The sequence below is a fragment of the Helianthus annuus genome, chromosome 10 (genome assembly GCF_002127325.2).
Source record: "Helianthus annuus cultivar XRQ/B chromosome 10, HanXRQr2.0-SUNRISE, whole genome shotgun sequence".
In the NCBI taxonomy this organism is placed as follows: domain Eukaryota; kingdom Viridiplantae; phylum Streptophyta; class Magnoliopsida; order Asterales; family Asteraceae; genus Helianthus; species Helianthus annuus.
Window position 1 is genome coordinate 57,250,465 of NC_035442.2, and position 24,208 is coordinate 57,274,672.

The following is a 24,208-nucleotide window of genomic DNA, read 5'->3' on the forward strand; positions in this document are numbered from 1 at the left end:
AGGGGTTCCGCTTGAAAGTGACAAGTAACATTTCAAGCGGAATCAGTTAGATATGATTTCGCTTGAAACTGTCACAAGTCATTTCAAGCGAAATCAGCCTAATTAACACATAAATCAGCTATTTTCTCGAACAACGTGCCCTTGATCTAACATATCTAGTGTAAGACTCGATATTAGACGAAGTCGACTGATGTATGCACCAACAGACTCCCCCTCAGATGTTGACGAGTCTTAAGTGTCGAGTCTTTGCATCTACAGTCTTTATCAGTCTCCAGGCTTCTTTTCACTCTAACTTTCTTCAACTAATCTTTCAGGATCAAATTCCTAGCTCTTGCATCTTCAGACTCTCTTTCTCTAACAGACTCCCCCTCAACTTGTACTGGGATCGTAGTCTGGCTCAAACTCTACACACGTATTCACAGGTTCAGGTATCACAACCTGGCTCACCTGCATATTCTCTACCCAAAACATAAATTTCATAAAATATAAGATATAACAAATTTTAGAAACTCTGTTAACCACTTGTACACAAACTTAAAATGGTTTATCATTAAAAATTTCTGATGAACCACTTGTTGAATTATCAATTTTCTTTTCAAACATCTTTAACTAAACTTTCCCAAACCTATTCATCATGTTCAGCACTCGAAATTTTGAAAATCAGCTTTCCAACATCAGTTGTCGAAAATCTTTTTGAATTTTTCAAAATTTATTCTAAAACACACCAAAAATCTTTTTGGATTTTTGAATTTAAAGAGATACAAAGTAGAAATGAAATATTTACAGACACTATTTTTGTGAGTTTGTGTAAGAGGATCATATCGGTTTCTGAGACAAATCATCAACACCGTTAAGCTTCATTTCATTTTAAGTTCTAAACAATTCACTTAGATTATCAGTATACTGGTCCACTTAAATTTTCACACAAAGTTCAAATGTTTCGAGATACGAGATTAATGTTTTAAGAACTTAAACTTATTCGCGTGTCCCACCTCTTGAATATACTCCCGTATCCAGGTCCCAATATTCAGTCTTACTGGTGAGTATACCTAGATGATATCTGTAAGGGGTTAGATGCGAAACCGTGAGAGCTCAGGTCAGAACTTTCGTTCAGCAGAGAGACGATGGCTCGACTTTTGGTGTGTCCCCTTTAGAGGATCTTTTCTTCAACAGCAATGATTATCAATTTTATTGTTTCATCATTTTTGCTGAGGGCGGCGCTATATTTCAAGCAATTTGCAAAGTATTATACGAGGACTAGGCCATTGCTTCCGCAAAATCAGAAGTCCCGGGATAATACCCCAGATATCACTGAGTATAAAGACCTAGTATCTCAGAAAGAGAGACCTTTCAAACAAGATTTCAGGGGTTACCTATATATCCAAAAAGTGTTCCCCACGATAGAAGCAAGTTTCAAATTTAGGTTTATATCTCGTCACAATCTACTGAATGTGCAAAAACCTACTGACACACCATCAGTGAGATCGTTTATCACATTTTTGACTTTACATTTCTTTAGCATGTTGTGATTGTCCACTGATGTATTATCATTTCCTCTTTTCACAACCAAACTCATTTTTGATTTTTATCATGTTTTTGGATTTTTCAAAATTTCTAATGTTTTTGGATTTTCTGAAATTCTTACTCCCCCTAAAATGCAAACACATTTAAAGAAATTTTTTGAAAACAAACTATACAAGAACAATTGATAAACTGATATCGAATCGCTTCAATTCGCCATCTACTAGGCATAAACAATCCGAACTCCCCCTTTCAACAAACTATTTTCCCATTTTGATTTCAAAACACTCAAGTTTGTTTTAATCAAAATGGTTTTTCCGGAAAATAAGTTTTGTCTTAACCACTTGTAAGTTCGGGGTTCATCATCTTGCTTTTTCAGAAATATCACATGCATGAAGATTACATCAAGTTCAACTTAATGACCTTGACGAATCACTAATAAGATCCAACCTCTTACCACTTGTAAGTTTATCCAAAACATTTAACCACATGTAGGAATAAAACATCTACACAAATTCATTTAACCATAAAGATGCCGATTCCTGCTTCACACTTACCAACCTGGAAACTCCGGCAAGTCCACAACCTGTAAAAATTTCAACAACTTTAAAATCTTTCACAAAAACTATTTTAACAAGAATGATGCCGATTCCTGATCCGCGATAACAAACTTGGGATCTCCGGCAAGTCAGGTTTTTCAATGAAAGAAAATGTCCACCCAAGCCTGACCAGCCTTGGGTGATATCAACTCCTCTTTAGTTGGGGTGTAGGTTGCTTTCTTTGTAGCATAAAAGTCTTTTACCCCTTTAGCCTTCCCATCGATCATCTTTCCAAAAATTTTCTTCACATTTCCATTAAAAATTTTCTCAACATCAAATTCATTCTTTTTAGAATAAAATTGATTCGAGATATCAACTTTCCCAATTTTTTGTTTAACATTCTCAGTCCTCAATGATGGAAAATTCTCATCATCCATTAAAGGAACTGAGTTTTCACTCTTTTCAACAACATGTGGCTCCTCTGATTTTGTGGAATCAGATTCATCGCCAGTTTTCACATCAGATTTCTTAACAACCCATTTTTGGTTGTCAAGCTTCACACTTCTCCTGTAAAACCTCTTTGAACATTCACCAACTTTATAAATTGAATTTTTAAATACTTTAAATTTCTCAGTTGGTGGTTCGGTTTTATCAACAACTACTTCTTTGAGTTTTTCTGAAACTCCCTGTTTTGTGTTAGTTGCTTTGGGACAGTTCCATGCAATGTGACCAATTTTATTGCATCTAAAACAGGTTCTAGTCTCTCTTCATTGATGAGCTTCACTTTTCTTCTTCTCAGCAAGAAATTCTTGATTTGATTGTCTCCAAAATGAGCTCTTCTTTTCTTCCTCAGCAGATGGACCTAAAACAAATTTTGTATTTTTAGAAATTTTCTCATTTTTATAATTTTCTGGTGGAATAAAACCAAGACCTTTCTTTTTGTAAACCAGAACCAGAATTGTAACCCTTTTTCTTGTTTAAACGCTGTTGAACTCTTGAAGTGTATTTTTTATGTTTTTTCAGTAAGATTTAAATCCTTTATTTCAGAAATATTAATTTCTGTCATTTTGAAAACCTTTTTAATCATTTCAATTCTAACACTTCTTATTGGAAACTCTTTATCAAAATATAATTTGTCAGAATTATTCAAAGTATATGCAACTTCAAATGTTTCATCCTTCAAATTAGATTTTGACAACAAAAATTCTTTACTATATACCCGTTTTCCCGACGTTTTTGAACTTTTTCCAGACGAACTCGAACTCCTGACTGACAAACACGAACTTTCGGACTCGGACTTTGACTCTGACTCCTCATCCTTATCCAACACCTGATCGACCAATCTTTTTATTAATTCGGACTCATGATCAGTGTCGGACGCTGTGAATGTGATGTCAATGTTGTCTGCTAATACATCGGTTAACTTGGACTCTAACTTTATATTGACTGCCTTTTTTACTTGTTCCTCATTCGGTTTTCTAGGCGAGTACCCTTCCCAAATTGGAGGCGGACACTTATTATAACAGACCCTCTATTTCTTACCAGTATCCTTTTTCTTCTTTGGCTGTTCATCCTCAAATGCTTCAAAACCTGCAACAGTTGGATAAATTCGGTCAATTAAGTAATCAGAACTTGTATAACTTCTCAGTAAACCTCTGATTCTTTCATTTTCTGCTTTCTCAGTTTCCAACTCTTGCTTCCATTTCGCACATTCTTCAATGTAAAAATTTATCTCTTTCTGCTTCGACATCATTGTTGCATTCATCATTTTCAAAGCATTTTCTCTTTCAAAATTAGTTTTCTGCAAACTATTCACCGTTCTGTTTAATACATCATATGACTCTTTCAAATTCTTGATATCAAACAGCAACTTTTCTTTCAAATTTTCTGATTCACTAAACCTCTTGTCTTTTTATTCACATTGTTTGTAAGATTCCAAACATGTAAGACTAGGTTTTGTGACTTCAACAATCTTTTCAACCTCCACAATTTTCTCAACTTCAACTACCTTTTCCACTTCTTCTATCTTCTCAACAATCTTGATTTCTTTCACTTCTTTTGCAGCTTTTCTCTCTTTGAGTTTCTTCAGTTTTTCTGCAAAATAAAATTCAAAACTGTCAGAAGATAAATGAGTTTTTCCAACATTTATCTGTTCAATTTCTTCATCATCATCACTGCTTTCTGTTGAACTGTTTTCCGAAGAAACAGATTCTCCATCTTCTCTTTTCTCTTCATCAGATAACACTGCTATCCATTCTTTCATCAACTCTGGTTTTTGAACAATTTGAGCAATAAAAGCTTTAAGATTGGTATCAGCTGGAATGTACTTGTCCCAGCTAAAACCTGGAGCCACTTTCTCATCATCTTGATCAATAATGCCATAATAAGCTTTCTTATTTGCATCTTCGATCATTTTTCCATGTGCAGTTTGTGAATCCTTTTGTTGATGCGGTTGATTGGTGATTTATTGATATATAGCCTTTCGATGGTAATCATCTTTTCCAAAAGGATTCTTTGCTCCACTAGACTCCTGTCTTTTGAAGTGACCTTTTCCAAAAGGATCCTTTGCTCCACTAGACTCCGCCATTAACAATGAACCAAGAATTTTGGAATAACAATGGCAAATTGGAAAGGAACAAGGATGTGTTCTACCTACAATCGATATAGATTAGGAGAGAATTGAACCCACCTCAACAACAGGGAAGGCAAAGGCGGGTAGTGTTGTTCTTTAGTCATTAACCGCGAAATGACATCAATTGTGCAGATGAAGAATAAAGGGAAATTTTGATTTAGGGTTAGGGAAGAAAGGGAGCGGGAAATGAATTTTGAGAGAAGATTGGTAAGTCTCTCTGTCTCTAGTGTGGAAGTAGCAATGGCAATGGGCCGGGCTTGGGTTGGGTATTGGTAATCTCAGGCCCGTACCCGGTTGTAATTCTTTGTCCCATACCCGGTCTGTTATCCGTTGGGTATTTGTCGGGTATCGGGCATACCTGCGGGTATCGGGTATACCCGTTAATTTCATAAAAATACCCGTTGGGACAAATATGCAAATTTTAACTTTGATAATTAAATTAATGAGTAATTAATTCATTTACCCTCCGTAATAAATTTCCACAGCAGAACTTCATCTTCCCCAACCCTCACAATTTCATCTTCCCCAAATAATCTCCCCCAACGATCATGTTGCCAAGACAATCATCTTCTCCAATGGATATAATCAGATAAAACTTAGAATAAATCTTCAAGAGAAAAGTATATAATCTATGATAAATTCGTGAACCAAACCAACTCCATTGATGTATATTATGATACACTTTGGTCAACAATACGTTCTTTCATCTGTTCTAATCGCAACAATTCATCTACCAACATATTTATGCGTAAAAAATCAGATAAAAAAACAAGTGGTTACCATTAGGAAGAAAGAATCTGAGAGAAGGAAGCTCACAGGGATACAAGAACCCTTCAGAACAAACTTTTTTCAAAGTTTCTACATCATTTTGGATCAAATTAACCGGATTCTGCACCTTCAAAATAGATGAAAATGGCGGTCGAGTGAAAAGCTTCGGTTGAATATCGAAGATCTGAGGAACCGGATTCTTAAAACGGGTCATCAGTCCAGAGCGAATTAGGGATTTAGATGAAATCTTTTTCAGTTGATTTTCTGCGATTGAGGGTATTGCTTGATGAAGAGTGGATTAGGTATTTGCATGTGATAGATTTGGGGAAGACGAAGATAGTTGTCTGTGCTTTTATTTCTGGATTTATTTATAAAATATGAATGACCATTTTGCCCTTGAGGATAAAGACAAAATAACCAGCTTTTAATAGTTAATTAAGAGGTAATTTGATTTTTGGACTAAAATGCCAATAAAAGTGAAACCACAAGCACCCGGATGTAAAACGTTTGAGATTTGGGGGGGGGGGGTGGGTTATGTTTTTTTGTATGTTCATATTGGTTCTTATGGTTCTCACAATAAAGGTGGTTCTCAAATGAACCTTACCGTATATATATATATATATATATATATAGGGGACCGCTAAAATGAACCGTACGGGGCGAGTTGGACCAAATTTTTTTTCATAAACGTAGATGCGTGTATTATAAACACATTTGGAAAAAAAATCCAAAAAAATGTCATGTGTGTAGTTTTAAGCACCACAAGTTTGTGTTTACGGGTACCGTAAAATTTATTTAAAATTTACGGTACCCGTAAACACAAACTTGTAGTGCTCAAAACTACACACACGACATTTTTTTTTGATTTTTTTTTACAAATGTGTTTATAATACACGCATCTACGTTTATGAAAAAAAAAGTTGGTCCAACTCGCCCCGGATCAAAAAGTTCTCATGGTTCTTACAACTGGAGGTGGTTTTCATTTTTGCGGTCCCCTATATATATATATATACACACACATAAATTTAAGAGGGAAACTCAGTTTCTTTTCTTCTTGTTTTTTTAACGACATGTATTTTAGTTTATTGGAGAATTCATTTAACATCTTTTAATTTTAATTAAAAACAAAACGTATATATTATAATTCGATAAACAATTAGTTATTATTTTAAATATTAACTACCAGTGTTGACTTTAAAACGGTTACTAACATATTAATATTATAATATATAAAGCATTAACACAGTATTATTCACATTAATAAATATAAAAGATAAATTAAGAATGTAATTGTGATCTGAGACATGAAAAGGTTGAAAGACAATGTAATTAAGAATGTAATTGGGTTGCTTTATAGTTTTACCAAATCAACATTTTTAGCATTTAACTTTTAATGTAATTATTATAATATATAAAGTATTAACAGAGTATTATTCACATTAATAAATATAAAAGATAAATTAAGAATGTAATTGTGATTTGAGACATGAAAAGGTTGAAAGACAATGTAATTAAGAATGTAATTGGGTTGCTTTATAGTTTTACCAAATCAACATTTTTAGCATTTAACTTTTAATGTAATTATTATAATATATAAAGTATTAACAGAGTATTATTCACATTAATAAATATAAAAGATAAATTAAGAATGTAATTGTGATTTGAGACATGAAAAGGTTGAAAGACAATGTAATTAAGAATGTAATTGGGTTGCTTTATAGTTTTACCAAATCAACATTTTTAGCATTTAACTTTTAATGTAATTTTTATAAATAATAATAGTATTTAAGATCTACAATACAAGTGAATCAATAGTATAAAACAATTAAATGCTACTAAAAATGCATGTCACGCATTTATGGCATATATTAAAGTGCTATTAAAAGTATAAATTAGGGGCATAAAATCAAAATGTCACTAAAAGTGTCTCTTAAACAAATATGACATACGTAAAGGGCCATTAAAAACCAAATTAATGACATAAAAGTTAAATGACACTAAAAGTGTATGCCACCAAATGACTTTTTATTTCTAGTGATTGAAAGGGACGCATAGAATAAAACTCTAGCCTGTTAGCCAATAAGGATATGTTTGGCTAAGCTTTTTCAAACAACTTATTGATTTATTGGCTTTTTCCCCTCATATACATCATCATTGTCAAACATCATTTTGGAGCTTATGACTTTTCAAAAAACCAATAAGTCAATAAGTTCTTTCAAAAAGCTTAGCCAAACATGCCCTAAATAAAAGCAAGTGGCACCAAACTACAACCGGGTTATTGTTTACTACCATCCCGAGTAATCACAGGTCAATAACCTAGTGTTATTATAAAACTCTAGCGAATAAACGTCATATAAAACTTATGTTTTACGACTCAAATATCAATTGTCCTATTACGGTGTATTATAATAATACCATAATGATTAAGCGTCCTATAAAGATTAAAGTTATAAGATCCTAGTGTCAAGTGTCCTATTAAGTTATGTTATAATAGAACTCTAGCGAATAAGCGTCCTATAAAACTAATGTTTTGTGACTCAAATATCAGGTGTCCTATTTTAGTATATTATAATAACACCACAATGATTAAATGTCCTATAAAGGTTAAATTTATAAGACCCAAGTGTCAGGTGTCTTTTTAAGTTATATTATAATAAAACTCTAGCAAATAAGCGTCCTATAAAACTAATGTTTTACGACTCAAATATCAAGTGTCCTATTACGGTGTATTATAATAACACCACAATTATTAAGCGTCCTATTAAGTTTAAAGTTATAAGACCCAAGTGTCAAGTGTCCTATTAAGTTAAGTTCTAATATGACTTCGACTAGAAAGGGTCTTATAACACTGAACATTTATGACTTAACTACAACGTGTCCTATTAAGTTATGTTATAATAGGACCCTGGATGATCAAGTGTCCTAATACAGTACCACATAATGAGACACTAACAATTAAATGTCTTATAAAGTACTTTATTAAGATCTACACTTTAAGTGTCCTATTAGATTCTATGATAATACGACCCCAAAAAATCATCCATCCTATTAAATAGTTTTTTAGGACACCGGTTTAGTAGAGTATATTATAAAAGGACCTCAAAAGATCATTAGTCCTATTAAAAAGTTTTTTAGGACATTCTTTTACCAGCGTCCCACAGAAAAGGTCCTAAAAAGCCATTTTTGTTGTAGTGACTCTCTTTTGAAGTGACCTTTCTCCCTGTATTTAAAACAAGTAACTTTAGATTTATCAAAACCTAAAGCTGAAAGATAAGCATCCAAAAAATCATTTCTTCCTGTAATCATTTTGAACTTTTCAGCTCTTCTCAAGACACTAGCTAAAGCCCATTTTATATCCATAAGCTCCAATTCCTCTGCATCAATCTGGTCGTAATCTTCCTTTGTTAGCATCGGATTGCCAATTCTTCCAGCAATCAATCCTTCGTAAGATTCCAACGCAGTAACCAGCAATGCCATATGACTTTTCACAACTTCTTCTAAAAAAATTTGTCCATTTTGAAGATGCAATGCCACATTACACTGAATCATATGCCCACTACCAACAGTTTCACTTTGAACACTTGGAGGATTAACATTTGAAAATCCACTAGTGTTGACTGAACTTTGACTAACTGATCCAGATGAATTTCCTGCACTAAACGTGGTTTGGATCTTTGGACTAGCTTCAACAGTTTGAACATTTCCTTTGTAGTACAGTTTGATATCTCGTTGATGACTTGAGCTGTTCATTCTGACAATCTTCTACTGTTCAAGATCCTGTGCCTCAAGCTTTTCAATAAACTGTCCAATCGACAATCTGCTAAACTCTCCAGAATTTTTTAAGATCATCAGATAAGTACCCCATTCTTTCTGAGGTAAAGCGTCAGCTTGCTTTTCAACCCATTCTGCTAGAGTTTTAGTAATTTTCAACTGAGACATGGTACGCAATATCTCTCAATGAGAGTCTTTGTAGTTTCCCCAGGCATACTAGTAAACAACTCAAACTCCTTTTTCAGCAAAGATGCTTTACTCTTGAGCATCTCTGTACTTCCTTCGAATTTCTTCTTAAGTGCTTCCCAGATCGAAAACGCACTCCCATCATGCTGAAGCAAAATAAAGATGTCTTCTTTGACAGCTTGTTGTAGAAGACTGATCATCATTTTCTCTCCTTTATAACTATCTCTCTCTTGTTCTGTGAATTTTGAAATGATTTTATGAACTTTCAAAGCACTCAGTGGTCTAACATACTTTGTTTCAATACTTTCCCAAGCCCTCAAATGGTTTGCCTGAACCCAGTTCTCAGAACGATTTTGCCATCCATGATACTCTTCAATTCCCATAAGCTTCGGGGGTTTTTGTAAAGTTCCAGTTTTGTTTTCCAAGTTCATATTTTGAGCAATGGCAGCTGGAGTACTTGAAGATGTAGCAAACGCGTTGTAGAACTCTTCTTCCATGATTCGGTAACACGTTTTTTTCAAAAACAGCACTTCTCAAGCGAAATACCCTGTTCAAGCGGAATCAAACTTTTAACCCAAATCCCTTTTCAAGAGAAATATCTTCTTGAAGCAGAATCAAATTTGAAGCGGAATCATTCAACACAATTTGGAGCGGAATCACTGCAATTTGAAGTGGAATCACTACAATTTGAAGCAGAATCACTGATTTCGCTTGAACTTTCAAGCGGAATAGCAATTTTGGAGCGGAAACAGACAATTTCAAGCGGAATCTCTGATTTCGCTTGAAAATCTCAAGCGGAATAACAATTTTGGAGCGGAATCAGAAGATACTCGTTCAAGCGGAATCACCTATTCAGTCCATTTTTACCACTTTTAAACCGAATTTTGGTCTGAAACTTTTAAGGGTTTGTTAAAACATTGTTTTACACAATATGTGAGAAATTTAGCCGATTTTAACCGTAAAAACTTGTTAATTTTGTAAAGAAGGTGTAGAAAACATAAATTTTAAGCTGAATCGTTAAGAACTCCTCCTCCTGAGCTCTGATACCACTTGTAGGATCGTTTTCAAACCCGAACGAGTCGATCAGAGGAGTTTTCTATTTCAGAGGCGGAAACTAAGAAATAGACTTCGAAACAACTTGCAAATCACTTTAAAACACTTTCTGATTGATATAACACCGTTTACAACCACAGGATAAATCGGCAGCATCTCGGTATCCAAAATCAGAACTGATAACTATGATTTCGCTTGACAGGCTTTATATAGACAAGGGGTTCCGCTTGAAAGTGACAAGTAACATTTCAAGCGGAATCAGTTAGATATGATTTCGCTTGAAACATTCACAAGTCATTTCAAGCGAAATCAACATGTTGAAGCGGAATCGGCCTAATTAACACATAAATATGCTATTTTCTCGAACAACGTGCCCTTGATCTAACATATCTAGTGTAAGACTCGATACAAGACGAAGTCGAAAGATGTATGCACCAACAACAACTATGGTCACTAAACATGCTTGGTCGGATCCTAATGATCGACCAAACGGGTCTAGTTCGAAAGTCTAAGCGGTTGATAAGACCGCTTGACTTACGACTCTATACAAGCACTATACTAAAAGTGACGAGCTAAACATGTTAAAACATGTTTAGTTAAGTTAGAAAACAGGTTTTAATATCAAAACAAAGGGTTTTGATACCCAAGAGTAGTTTGGTTACAAAATACCCATGAATACGCATTTTGGCCGAAACTACGACTCGTCACTACGCCTAATCAACGTGGTAATTGTTAGGACCGGTTTGACTCCGAAACGATTGCGTATGACACGTTCGACGTGCGGAAACCGTGAACGTGAATAACCGAAACACACGAGACGTACTATTAACGTGATTCTTTGATAGATCTGAAAAGATACAAGAACCGTGAATCACCTTTTGCCTTTCTCTCTCTACTTTCTCTCTCTAGCTTCTCTCTCTAACCTCTAAGCTCCAAAGATCAAAATGGCAAAAGTCTCTAACTAAAAGCCTAAGGCTTCTATTTATAGGCCAAAGGTGATAAGGAATCTTTCCTTATTTACAATAATGCCACCTTGCCTTTAGTAACAAGATATTACATTGTAAACACTATAGTTCTTCTGTTTCAGCTACGAACTGAGATGACGGAGGCGATAGACATTAATGTACCAACAGACTCCCCCTTGGATATTGCCGTAGTCAATCTCAAATCTTCAGACTTGTAGCTTCTTTTCTTTTCTTTCTCTCTCTCTTTAGCTTGAATATAATCCCGATGGATCTATCTTCAGCTTCAGCTCCCCCTTTCGGTGAACTCTTCAGGCTCCCCCTTTCATCAAGCTTCCGTGCTTTGGGATCGACACCTGGCTTTCCAGTTACAAGCTCTTTCAGGAACGATACCTGGCTCCTTACACGCTTCCGTTGGGATTGAGCTCGTCTTCAGACTCCCCCTCAGACTCAGCTGTCGGGATCGTAGTCTGGAATAACATCTGCAACACTCATACGTTTATAAGTGACAATGTTTTGAAATTGTCCAGAAATCGTAATCTGGCTCTGTAAACTTTCTAAATCAAGATCCTGATTTTAAAATATAATAATATGAATATATCCAGGATTATCTTGACTCTCTCTCCCCCTTTCAAAATACTTCAAAGATTTGGCAGTATATAAGAATCCAAATCGAAAAACTGACTCTTTTAAGATTTTAACAATATGAGCTTCCAAATCTTTCACGATTGATCATCCAAGTCCAAATTAATGACCTTGGAGATATCACAAACTGTTTTTGAATTTTGATTTTAATTTCAAGTTTCAAATTAATGAACTTGATTTATTTCCAGAAACATGATTAGCATACTTAGATCTTGAAACTTAGCATTCAGACATCGGTTGTCGAAAATAAAGCAGAAATCAAAATCTTTTTGTATTTTTCTGAAAGTATAAAGCAGTAAAGACATATGTACAAATATATTTACAGACAATATTTTTGTTTGAGTTCGTGTAAGAGGATCATATCAGTTTTTGAAACAAATCACTAGCACCGTTAAGCTTTAATCATTTTAAGTTCTAAACGATTCACCTCGATTGACGATATAGTTGTCCTTCTTAAATTTTCACACAATTTTCAATCTATTCAGGATACGTTTTAGATGTTTTAGGAACTTAGCTCGATTTATGTGTCCCACCTCTTGAATATACTCCCGTATCTAGAATCTCAATATTCAGTCTTACAGGCAAGAGTACTACAATGATGTCTGTACATAAATTAGGGGTTTAAATGCGAGAATTGAGGGATCTCAGGTCAGAACTTCCGTTCAGCAGAGAGATATCAATTTCGACTTTGCGATGTGTCCCCTTTAGAGGATCTTTTAGCTACAACAGATGATTATCAATTTTATTGTCTAATCACTGAGGGCTAGAATGCTATGTTTCAAGCATTTACTGCAAAGCATTATCCAAGGACTAGGTCAGAACTACCGTTCAGCAGAAGTCCCGGAATAATACCCCAGACATCATAGAGTATAAACACCTAGTATATCAGAATACGAGACCTTTCAAACGAGATTTCAGGGGTTACCTATATATCCAAGTAGTGTTCCCCACAAATTTCACAAGTTTGAAATTTTTGGTTTATATCCCGAATAAATCTACTAGATGTACGAAAACCTATCGTCACATCATCAGTGAGATCGTTTATCACATTATAGCATTACATTTCTTTAGCATGCTGTGATAGTCCACTGATGTACTATCATTTCCTCTTTTATCAACAAAACTCAAATTTTTGAATTTTATCATGTTTTTGGCTTTTTCAAATTTTCTAATGTTTTTGGATTTTCTGACAATAATATCTCTTACTCCCCCTAAAATTCAAAACCATTTAAAGAAACTTTGACAACCTGATACTGATAGCTTTGTCTCGCCATCCATTTTCTGCATCTCATGCATAGATTTGCAGATGTACCCCCATGATTTACAACACATTGATCTTTTACAGTTTGAAAAACCGTTTTTCAATCTAGTGAAATTAATCATGTTTGTTCAGCCGTGAGGGTTTCGGCGTATTCAATCAGAACTTCCCCTGATAACAAACTATTTTCCCATTATGATTTCAAAACACTTAAGTTTGTTTTAATCAAAATGGTTTTTCCGGAAAATAAGTTTTGTTTAATTCAGACACGGGGTTTATTCATCACCTTGTTCTTTCATCAACTAATTCGAAAGTTAAATCAAGTACAACTTAATGTCCTTGATAAAACATTTCTCAAGAAAGATGCCGATTCCTACTCCTCAATTACCAACCTGGGAGTTCCGGCAAATTCAAATAACATATTTTTGAATTTTTTGTATTTATGAAAAATTTAGAGACAAACATATTTTTGTTTTTTTTTTAAATTTTTTTTTCAATTTTTAGAGTTTTTGAAAATATTGTTTATTTATGTACAGAAATCAAACAAACTCCCTGTTTAACCGTTGCAGGGATCAGCAGCCTCCGGTGCCAGGCTGCTTCGTTTCTCCTTTGGTTGACATTCAGTTTTCTTCAGAAACACCTGCACATTCAAATTTTATCAAATACGACCCAATAATTTCCTTTTCATTAAAGATGGATGCCGATTCATGCTTCGCGATAAAGGAAGCTCCGGCAGATCAAATTGTTCAATCAAACATTGTATCCACCCAAGCCTCACCAGCCTTGGGTGTAACCTTGACTCTAGCAATCTGAATTTTAAAGTTTTCAGCCTTAAGTGGTGGAAAATTTGCATCATAATCAATCGAAATTGACTCCTCAGCCTTTTTCACCTCATAAGTTGAACTTTCTGTTTCTGTTTTCGATTTCCAGATTTGTTTTTGTTTCTCATTTTTAACCAAATCAACATGTTTCTTAACACTCCATGTTTGACCTTTTGGAGTCCCACGTTTGTAAAAATGTGACTCTTTTTGAACATTTGGACTCTGAACAACATCTTTTGGTTTCCAAAATTGGTTTGGTTTTGTTGCATCAACAGTTGTTTTCCAACTTTGTGTTGTTCTAAGTTCGGGTGTCACTGGTTTCCAAGTTTGTTGTGAGTCAGCCTTTGACAATTTTGGCTTCCAAGTTTGCTTTGATTCAAACTTGGTTGACTTTTGATTCACAACTTCATATTTCTGTTTTTGAACATAAACAGACTTCTTTTTCGTCTCAACGCCAACAGGTTTCAGATTTGGACATTTGCGAGCAAGATGTCCTGTTTGATCACATTTAAAGCATGTTTTCTTTGAAACATCTTTGACCTGTTGTTGTTGCTTTTTCTGGGCCTGAAACTCTTCATTTGACTGTTGTCTAAATTTGAGTTCTTTCTCTTCTTCTGAACTTGTTCCGTGAACGAAGTTCATTTTTGCCTGAAAATTCGGAGTTTTATTTTTATTCCAATTTTGTTTCTTCCTATAACCCAACCCAGCCTTCATGTTTTTCTTCTTGTAACCAGGTTTGTTATAAAAAGTTTTGTGACCTTTACTAGCAAATTTTGGAATTTCAGATTTTTCAATCTCAACCATCTTGAAAACTTTGTCAATCTTTTCTGAAATCACATTCTGAATCGGGAATACAATATCTAAGAATAATTTGTCTGATCCAATCATGGTATAAACCAATCCTTTTGAATCATCATTCAAATTTTTCTCGGATTTTGTGTTCTTCAGATATCCATCATGAAGATTTCCTTCATCTTCATCCTGTGATTCAGTTTTACCTGTATGAACCGACTCTTCGTTCAAGACGCTTTCAACGACTTTACCTACCACCTCTGAATCATGAATATCATCAGATTTGGAATAGGTTATGTCAATGTTGTCTGGCAATTGGTCTACCATGTTGAAAGCTTTTTCGACCTTTTCCTCATCATAAAATGCAAACTTTTCCGGTGGAGGAACTTGATGAAACTCTGAGCCAATGCCTTTCTTGTTCTGCTCAGACTCACCATCACCCGGTTTTATATTGAAAATTCGTTCAAGCACATATGACGACACATGGTAACTTTTTAACTTGTTGTTTTCCTGTTCTAAATCAACAATCTGTTGCTTTAGCTTAGCAACATCCTCAATATAGGAATTAACAACATCTTGTTTTATAGCATACATTCTTTTTAGCTCTTTTGTTGTTTCTGACATATAATTCATTCTAGATTGAGCATATTTCATTTCGTCTTTCACCTTTTCATATGATTCTTTTATAATCTCATATGATAATTTCATTAAATCATATTCCTTTTTCATTTCTTGACAAGCAATTTCTTTTTGTTCACATTCATTTGTTATTTTCAAAACGTTTTCTTTCAAAACTTTATTTTCTTTTTCCAATTTGTTACATCTTTCAGAAAATTTTTCATCATTTTCTTTAAAAACCTTTTCTTTTTCTAACATTTCTTTGCATTTATTTTTGAAAATGTTTTCGATTTTTGTGAATTCAAGTTCTTTTGTTCTGAATTGCTCATCTTTTTCAGTACAAGCTCTGCACTGTTCCATGCATATCTTGCACTGTTCAAATGGTTTTAAGACTTCAGAATCAGAATTTACCTTAGTGATAGGCACCTCGGTGTTTTCAGCTGCCTCTGGCTGCTTCATCTCAGCATCATTCAGCTTTTGTTCAACACTGACTTCTTCGCCAACATCACCAACATCTGATTTTTCATTTTTCTTTTCTTCTTCTTCAATTTGCTGTTCTTCAACTTCTTCTGCAACCTTTTTCAGATTAACCACCATCTCTTCAACATTCTTCTTCATTTTCTCTTCATCCCTTTTTCTCAAGCATGACAGCATAGCATATCGGATATCTCTTTCGTATTGTTTAACGTATGCATCATCTTTCGTCACTCTTCTGTAATATTCAGCTCTCAACGGAACAGCGAGAAGAACATCATCAAAGATTATATCTTTCTTTGGAACAACTGGTTCTCCTTCTCTGTTGTAATAACACTCTCTCTTCTTGTCCCATCGTTTGTTGCTGACAGCATTCTCATATTCTTCCTGCATCTCATCCATTCTTCTGTAAACCACATCTCTTTCTTTATGTGTTTTCTCACTCAAGATCTCTTCTCGAGTTTTCTCTTTGTTCTCAACCTTTTCTTCATGGTTTTTAGCAGGTTCTTTTTCTTCTTTAATTTCAGCAACATTTGCAAATTTTCTTGGTGCTGTCGAAGCTTTCCCATGAGCTGTTTTGCGAACAATATCATTTCGATCTTCTTCTGGACAAATTTGAGACCAATCATATCCTTCATCAGGATATATGACAGGACAAGCTCTTGAAGTTGTTTTTGGTCTATCTTCAATCAACTTTGGCTCTTCTCTGCTTCGATGGTAGATCGCCTTTTGATAATAATCATCATTGAAAGGACGTTCATTTCTTTCAGCAACTTCTGCATTCTTACACTCTCTTTTGAAATGACCTTTTTGCTTGCATTTGAAGCAGGTCACTTTTGACTTGTCGAATCCGAGCTTTGTTGATGGACCACCAAGAGATTGTTTTCCAGTAATTTCCATGTATCTTTGTGCTCTCCGAATGCAGCTTGCCAAACACCAACGAATATCAATAAGCTCCATCTCCTCTGGATCAATCTGGTCGTAATCTTCTTTCGTCAATTCAGAATTACCGATTTTTCCAGCTACCAGACTTTCATATGATTCCAGGACAGATGCAAGAAAGCTCATTTGCTGCTTCGCTGCATTGATACTCATTGCTGGAGAATTCTTCAGTTTAAGAGCAATGTTGCACAAAATTTCATCCGTGTCTTCAGAATTTGTTGTTGAAGATGAATGATATCCAGAATGGTGACTTGTTGACGTTGTTTGAGATTCATTGATCTTTTCACCAATGAATGCTGTCTTTGGTGAACCAACGCCTTTCTCTGAAAGTACACTGCTTTTGTAATACAAGCCGACATTCTGTTGACGTGAAGACTCTGTCATCTTGCTTTGCTTCTGCAGCTCTAGATCATGACTTTCAATCTTTTCAAACAAAGCATCAAGAGAAATTGTATCATACGAATCATCATTTTTCAAAATAAACACAAACGTTTGCCACTGATCAACTCGTGGTAACGCTTCAATCACTTTATCGATGATTTCTTCTCTTGTTTTAGCAATTTCAAATCTTTCGAGTTCAATTTTTAGGTGACAAAATCTTTCTATCATTTGCCTCACCGATTCTCCTTTTAAACTATCAAAAAGATCAAATTCCTTTTTAATTAGCGCGATTTTGTTCTTTTTAATTTGTTTGCCACCCTCAGCTTTAATACGTAAAGCTTCCCAAACCGATTTGGATGTCCCGCTATGATTTAATAATGCAAATATATCGTTTCTAATTGCTGACTGTATCAATGCGATCATCCTTTGTTCGGCGGCAAATTCTGCTCTGTCGTCTTTGGAGAATTTTTTGAACTGTAGATCTTCACCTTTATCATCTTTTGGCTTTTCGTATCCGTATTCTAGACAAAACCAACTTTCATGCGCATACGCTTTTGCCCAATTGATGAATCTTTCTTTCCACCAAGTGTAATCTTCAATGCTTTCAAGCGTTGGTGGTTTAGAATGCGTTCCGTAAAAGTTATCATGCTTGATGTTCTCATTGATTGCCTTTGTGATGGTTTTTGGTGTAACAGTTGTAACTTCGGATGATTCAGATGTGAATGCATTGAAAAACGTGTTATAAAATTCTTCAGCCATGATGCTTTTTCTTTGAATTACCTCGAATCACCTGAATGAATTTTGTAAACAACTGATTAGTTCAAAGATTTTTAACAAACTTAATTTTGAAAGTTAATTGATTTGATATGATTAACAATTTTTATGATTCAAATCAATTCTAAAATATTTATTCAATTTGATTTTTGTCAACCGAATGGATGGGGATGGTTACTAGCCGATCGAGTAGTAATGGATGCTAGCCGATCGGATAAGAAATGGATGCTAGCCGATCGGTTAGGAGGTAGTGCTAGCCGATCGAGTAGGAAAGGTCTCTGTTCGATCGAGTAGAAATAGTGTATAACACACAAAGTCTGTTTGATCGAGTAGGAAGTAGTGTTCACTCGGTTGGGAAATTGTTAGTTGCTCGGTTAGGGACAAATGCTGGCCGTTCGGTTAGCACTTTAATAATACATAAAGCCTTGCTGTTCGATCGAACAGCTACTCGAGCCAAATATCTTCCTGTTCGATCGGTTGATTAAAGAGGTGAGTCCTAGTCGTTCGGCTAGGTCAACAAGTCAACGTTTGAGAGTGATGTAAGTGATGCTTCTGTTCGATCGGTCAGGTCAAAGGTTCAACTTTTTATGCTGTTCGATTGGTTAGTTGTAGCGGTGGTGCTAGCCGTTCGGCTAGAAATGCTACACCTGCTGCTGTTCGATCGAACAGAGTCAAAAAGTCAAAGTGTTTAATGAATGTTATGCTGCTACTCGATCGAACAAGGTCAAAAGTCAATGGCTATTAATGAATGCTGCAGTTCGAGTGAATGACTTTCTAGCCGATCGAACAGCTGTTCGATCGAGTTACCTACTCGATTCACACAACCTTCTGTTTCAGCTACGAACTGAAAGGGGGAGTCTGGATTAATGTACCAACAGTAATCAGTAGGTTTAGTCACACGGGACTAAAACCATCGTGATTACACTCACGTTACAAAGTTCAAATGAACTTCGTGTTGACCATAGACTGGTCAAAGCAGAAAGTCAAACACTATTTGACTTTTACGCTTAAAACGCATAAAAGCACGAAAGAATACTTACAAAGGGTCCAAGCTAGAAGATCTTGATTCAAATTGTTCAGGTATGAAGTATTAAACCCCAAATTTTGAATCAGATTGTGAGGAATGAGAATGAAGGTGTTGGGTTTATATAGATTTCGGTAAACCGTTAGGATCGTTTCTCGCATTTCGTGCTTCGATCTTGGCCCTCCACTTGGGCACATGGTTTTCAAAACCATGGAAATACTTAAAACCATCAAATTCCAGCCCATAGAGTGCAAAACCTTGGGTTAAAACCATCAAAACCTCAAAAATGGACCAAGTTCAATGTATCTGCTAGAAATTTCAAAAATGGTCCCTGCACTTGTAAAACTTGATTTTTGGCACTTTTAAGCCCCGTTAACCCCATTTCAAGGCTCTAAAATAAAGTTAAAGTATAGGGAACTTGAAATGTGCTCAAAGATATCTCGAATGTCGGTTCGTTTGGTCGTATGGTTGCGTTGTTCGGTTAATTACGACGGAAATTGTAACGAACGCAAAAGCGATCCAAATTACGTGACGAATGGAATTTTATCATGCCAATCACTAAAAAAAATATTTTAATGATTACATAAATTTTTGGATGTCCGGATATATTCAGAACCTAAGATATGCACGAAAATGCAAACTTATGCACTTTTTGACGCTTTTAGTCCCTGTTGATCAAATAAGTTTATTTTTGCGCACCAAAAACCTCAAAGCCTATTTCTAAGCTATGTAAAGGATATTTAGGGCATGTTTAACTTATGATCATATTCCGGAATGTTCGTTACAGTACGAATCGGCATACTTTCGCAGTTTGTCGAAATTAGTCCATGTAAGCGAATAAACTTGATTTCGACACACCAAACCCTCCACAACTTATTTCTAAGTTATGTAAAGGTTATTTAAGGTATGTTAAGCCTATGTCACTGTTCCGGAGTGTTTTTCGCGTTAAACTGATTACGTTTACGCATCAGTTCGCGTATAACTTTCCAGAAAGCGATTTAGAGCTCGAAATCGAATAAGAATTGATATGTGCAAACGATACACATATTTATAAAAATAACAAGATTGAAACACAATATTTAATTGATTTGGTATTTGTTTGATGGCCGTAGAGGCACAGATGTCACATACCTGAACCTGGGTATTAGAAAAACCTGGTTGTGTACACCTCCAGAGGTAATTGATTGTTGATACGAACCGAATTCGTAAACAAATGATCCAAAGAAAAATAAATAGGACTTGAGAAGAATTTTGAGATTTAAGATAGACTAATTTATCATTTTTCATTTATAAATTCAACAAAGACCATACGGCTATAAATAGTCTTACAAACAAAGGAAATGAAATAAACTAACTTCCACTACTTAAACCTAAAATAAGGAGAAAATCTGAACATGCTAACTACCTATTATCCTCTTATTTGACCCACGTAAATATAGTAAACAAACACTTGAAAATAAATAAAGTAACACAAATAAACATGTAGAAAAATAGCATGCAAAGATACGTGCATGGTTCTTCCAAGTCAAAGCAAGGCACATATAAATTGTTTAGTTAACGGGTTGAGTCCAGCACCCCAGCCTGTTTCAATTGTGGGCTTGGGACCTTTATTTTACTTTAGTAAGCCCATCATTTTCCTAATTCACATCGTGTGTTTGTGGGTTGCGTTTATAATGTTACGATAGGAACATGATCAAGAGAGAACGCCTTAAAGTGTGAGAACGGTGAGAACGATTCTCAGCCACAAGATCGTAGTGGTTTGTGGCTGAGATTGATGCGGTGGCATTTTTGTAAATAATAGGGGTCTTGGAACTACCAGGAGGGGTAAAATAGGAAGATCCAAACAAAGGTGCACATGCTAATCACATGCCATTTTCCCCCATCATATTTAAACGACAATAACTTTTTTACAAGTGATTATTTTTCAAAAAAATTACACCACAAAACTCAGCGTTTTTTTATCTTTCCAATGAGTATACTATTGATATACTTTTCGAAAAAAATTAACTGGGTTTTATGGCGTTTGTCTGACCTGGGTGTTTTATGGCGCTTTAGACTAGATATTTTCATGGCGTTTTTCTGAACTAGATGTTTTTATGGCGTTTTAACTAGGTATTTTCATGACGTTTTTTTTTGAACTGAGTGTTTTATGGCGTTTACAACTGAGTTTTTCATGGTGTTTTTCTGAACTGCGTGTTTTACGGTGTTTTTACAGTACAAATTATGATTTTTCTAAGCTCAAAAAATATTAATTTAGGCGGATGGCTCAAAAAATGGGTTTTTTTGAGCTGTTGTAAATTACAGCTCAAAAAATAGTTTTTTTTTATTATGGCGTTTTAACTGAGAGCTCTGTGTGTCTTCATTGGAGTATGAATTCTTTTATTTCCAATCACATTCCCCCAAAGTTGCGTGTATATAATTAAATACTTGTGTTCACACTTGTTCACACTATAAGTTACACTTTGGACCCTGAAAATATAGCTTTTTTTTGTTATGGCATTTTAACTAGGAGCTGGCTCAAAAAAACTAATTAAATACTTGTGTTCACACTTGTTTACACTTGTTCACACTATGAGTTACACTTTGGACCATGAAAATATAGCTTTTTTTGTTATGGCGTTTTAACTAGGAGCTGGCTCAAAAAAATGGTTTTTTTTGAGCTGTTGCAATTTATCGCTCAAAAAATAGCTTTTTTTGGCGTTCAAAAAAATGGTTTTTTTTGAGTTGTTGTAAATTATAGCTCAAAAAAATAGTTTTTGAGTGTTTTATGGCGTTCTAAAAAATGGTTTTTTTGAGCTGTTGTAAATTATAGCTTAAAAAATAGCTTTTGAGTGTTTGGCGTTTTTCTGAATTGGGTGTTTTTATGGCGTTTTATTTTGAACACCCAGTTCACGTGAGTGGGATTTTTGACAATATTACCCCTTAGTGTAATTTAACATCAATGCCACATGTCACCACCAAAATCGTTCTCACCGTTCTCACACTTTTTACCGTTCTCTCTAAATTCTGACCCTGCTGCGATATATGTATTATTGCTTAACAAGAAAAATAAAAAAAAACAATCTAAAACTGATTTAAAGATTTTCCTTTGATTCAGAATATTTACGTGTTTTTTTTTACTATTTAAGGCCTGTTTGAGCCATGATATATAAGGTGGACGATTATACAGGACCCAGTCTCTTAAGAACCCAAAAATTTTAATTCGTACACACACATGTATTTACTATAACAAAAAAAACCATGGTAGGGAATACTATTTCCCTGTCATTGGCTAAAATGGGTGGTGGCCAATAGTGCCAGGCAGGTCTAGTAAAAGTACGATTTTACCCCATTTAAATTTACAGTTTTGCCATTAATTTTGTTTTTTCTCCCATCTAAATTACAATTTTTCCCTCAGTTAAAATTTACAGTTTTGTCATCGTTTTTGTTTTTCCCCGTCAAATTACAATTTTGCCCCCGATGTAAAATTACGGCCATGCATTCGTATTACTTTTTCTTTTTTTGATAGAACTATGGAAGTGTTTTGTTTTAATCGGTTGACTCAGTGTAATTTTTATTCGTGCCAGACGACAGACGACTGCCTGACACATGCTCATTTGTATTTACAAATTCAATTTTTAAATGGTAAAATTATAATATTTCCACCGTTTTAGTTTTTTTTAGCAAAAATTTGGTAGTGTTTTGTTTTAATTGGTTGACTCGATGTAATTTTTTGAGATCGTGTTATGAGTAGTATGTACAAGTAATCGAAATACAGACGTACATGTTACGAGAGAGAAACATTCGACTTAGAGCCCCGCAACGCGGGCTGGGCAAAAACTAGTTATGTATATATAGGGTAAGGATCCATCTGGAACCACCTTTTATTGCGAAAACCATGAGAACCAATGTGAGCACAACCAAACTACTTAAAAAGCTTAAAAACACACAATTTTCTTTTAAATTCGCAACATTTTAATTATAATTTTATTATAAGTGCCGATTTATTTGTTAAAAAACAATTTTAGCATTTAATTTTGGGGTTTAGCTTTAGGGTTTAGTTTTTATCATTTAGCTTGGGTAAGGCGGGGTGGGTGCGGGTTTAGGTTTTGGGGGGTGGGGGTTTGGTGGGGTATAGTTTTTTTTGGGTGGGGAGGGGGGTGTTTAGGTTTTTGGGTTGTGGTGGGGTGGGTGTTTAGGTTTTTGGGTGGTGGTGGGGTGAGTTTATTTTGGCTATGTTCACACTGGTTCTCGATGTTCTCGCGATAAATGTGGTTTTCGCATGAACCCTACCATATATATATATATATATATATATATATATATGTGTGTGTGTGTGTGTGTGTATGTGTGTATATATATGTATATATGTATATGTATATAGGATAATGCTCTATAAGAAACCCTTGAATTTTAGAAAACTTTGCAAACCCAATGCATGGTCTAGATTTTGCCACGTGTCCATAGTAAATATCATATTCTTTTTGTCCTTGAGGGCATTATGGTATTTTCACATCTATCTTAGATATCTTCCCCTATTTGATTTGACAATAATTAATACCCATCACATCCAAATCTACTTTCAAAACCCAAGATCCACCATTCAAAACCTCCATTTTTTCATTAACTTCATCTCTGTGTTTCAAGATCCACCCTTTCAAAACCTCCATTTTCCATTAACTTCATATCTGTTTCAAGTTCTACCCAAGATCCATTTCCATGAACTTCATTTCGGTTTCAAGATCCACCATTTCAAAACCTCCAGTTAAAGATCCCCACTGACGGGAACGTCATTCACAACGAGTTCCATACTGACGAGGAAATGGATGATCAAGGTTTTTCATCCTTTTTTTTGATAGGTTCGAGTTTTTTTTTTCTTTTTTACACCCCTAATTCAACTTTACATGTTAATTTCTTAAAAGAAATTGAAGAACCAAGATACTGTCGAAGAATCATGATCCTGTCAATAATAAGTTGGTTTTGATTTTTAATTGTCATTTACTTTGATTTTCGTTCTTTACAATTGGTTTTATTTTTTCCAGAATTAAGAATGTTGCCAAAAGATTAA

General features: G+C 34.8%; 1 protein-coding gene across 1 annotated transcript; it reads right to left on the bottom strand.

Moving 5' to 3' along the window:
* Positions 1-13,891: 13,891 nt before the first annotated feature.
* Positions 13,892-23,810, bottom strand: LOC110881799 (gelsolin-related protein of 125 kDa-like). Its single transcript, XM_022129951.1, has 6 exons — positions 23,702-23,810; positions 17,712-17,884; positions 17,270-17,405; positions 16,350-16,645; positions 15,978-16,142; positions 13,892-13,975 (listed from the first exon to the last, which is right to left on the bottom strand). Exons 1-6 carry the CDS (start codon positions 23,808-23,810, stop codon positions 13,892-13,894), a joined length of 963 nt encoding a protein of 320 aa, XP_021985643.1.
* Between the last annotated feature and the right edge of the window lie 398 nt (positions 23,811-24,208).

Excerpts from the sequence above, each read along its gene's own strand:
- LOC110881799 (XM_022129951.1), bottom strand. The coding sequence starts at position 23,810 with ATGGAGGTTTTGAAAGGGTGGATCTTGAAACACAGAGATGAAGTTAAT. Across the intron at positions 17,885-23,701 it reads AGTAGATTTGGATGTGATGG|AATACGGATACGAAAAGCCA; the intron begins GTATTAATTATT and ends GGTTTTGTCTAG. Across the intron at positions 16,646-17,269 it reads ACCAAAGACAGCATTCATTG|AAGAAGATCGAAATGATATT; the intron begins GTGAAAAGATCA and ends AAATTTGTCCAG.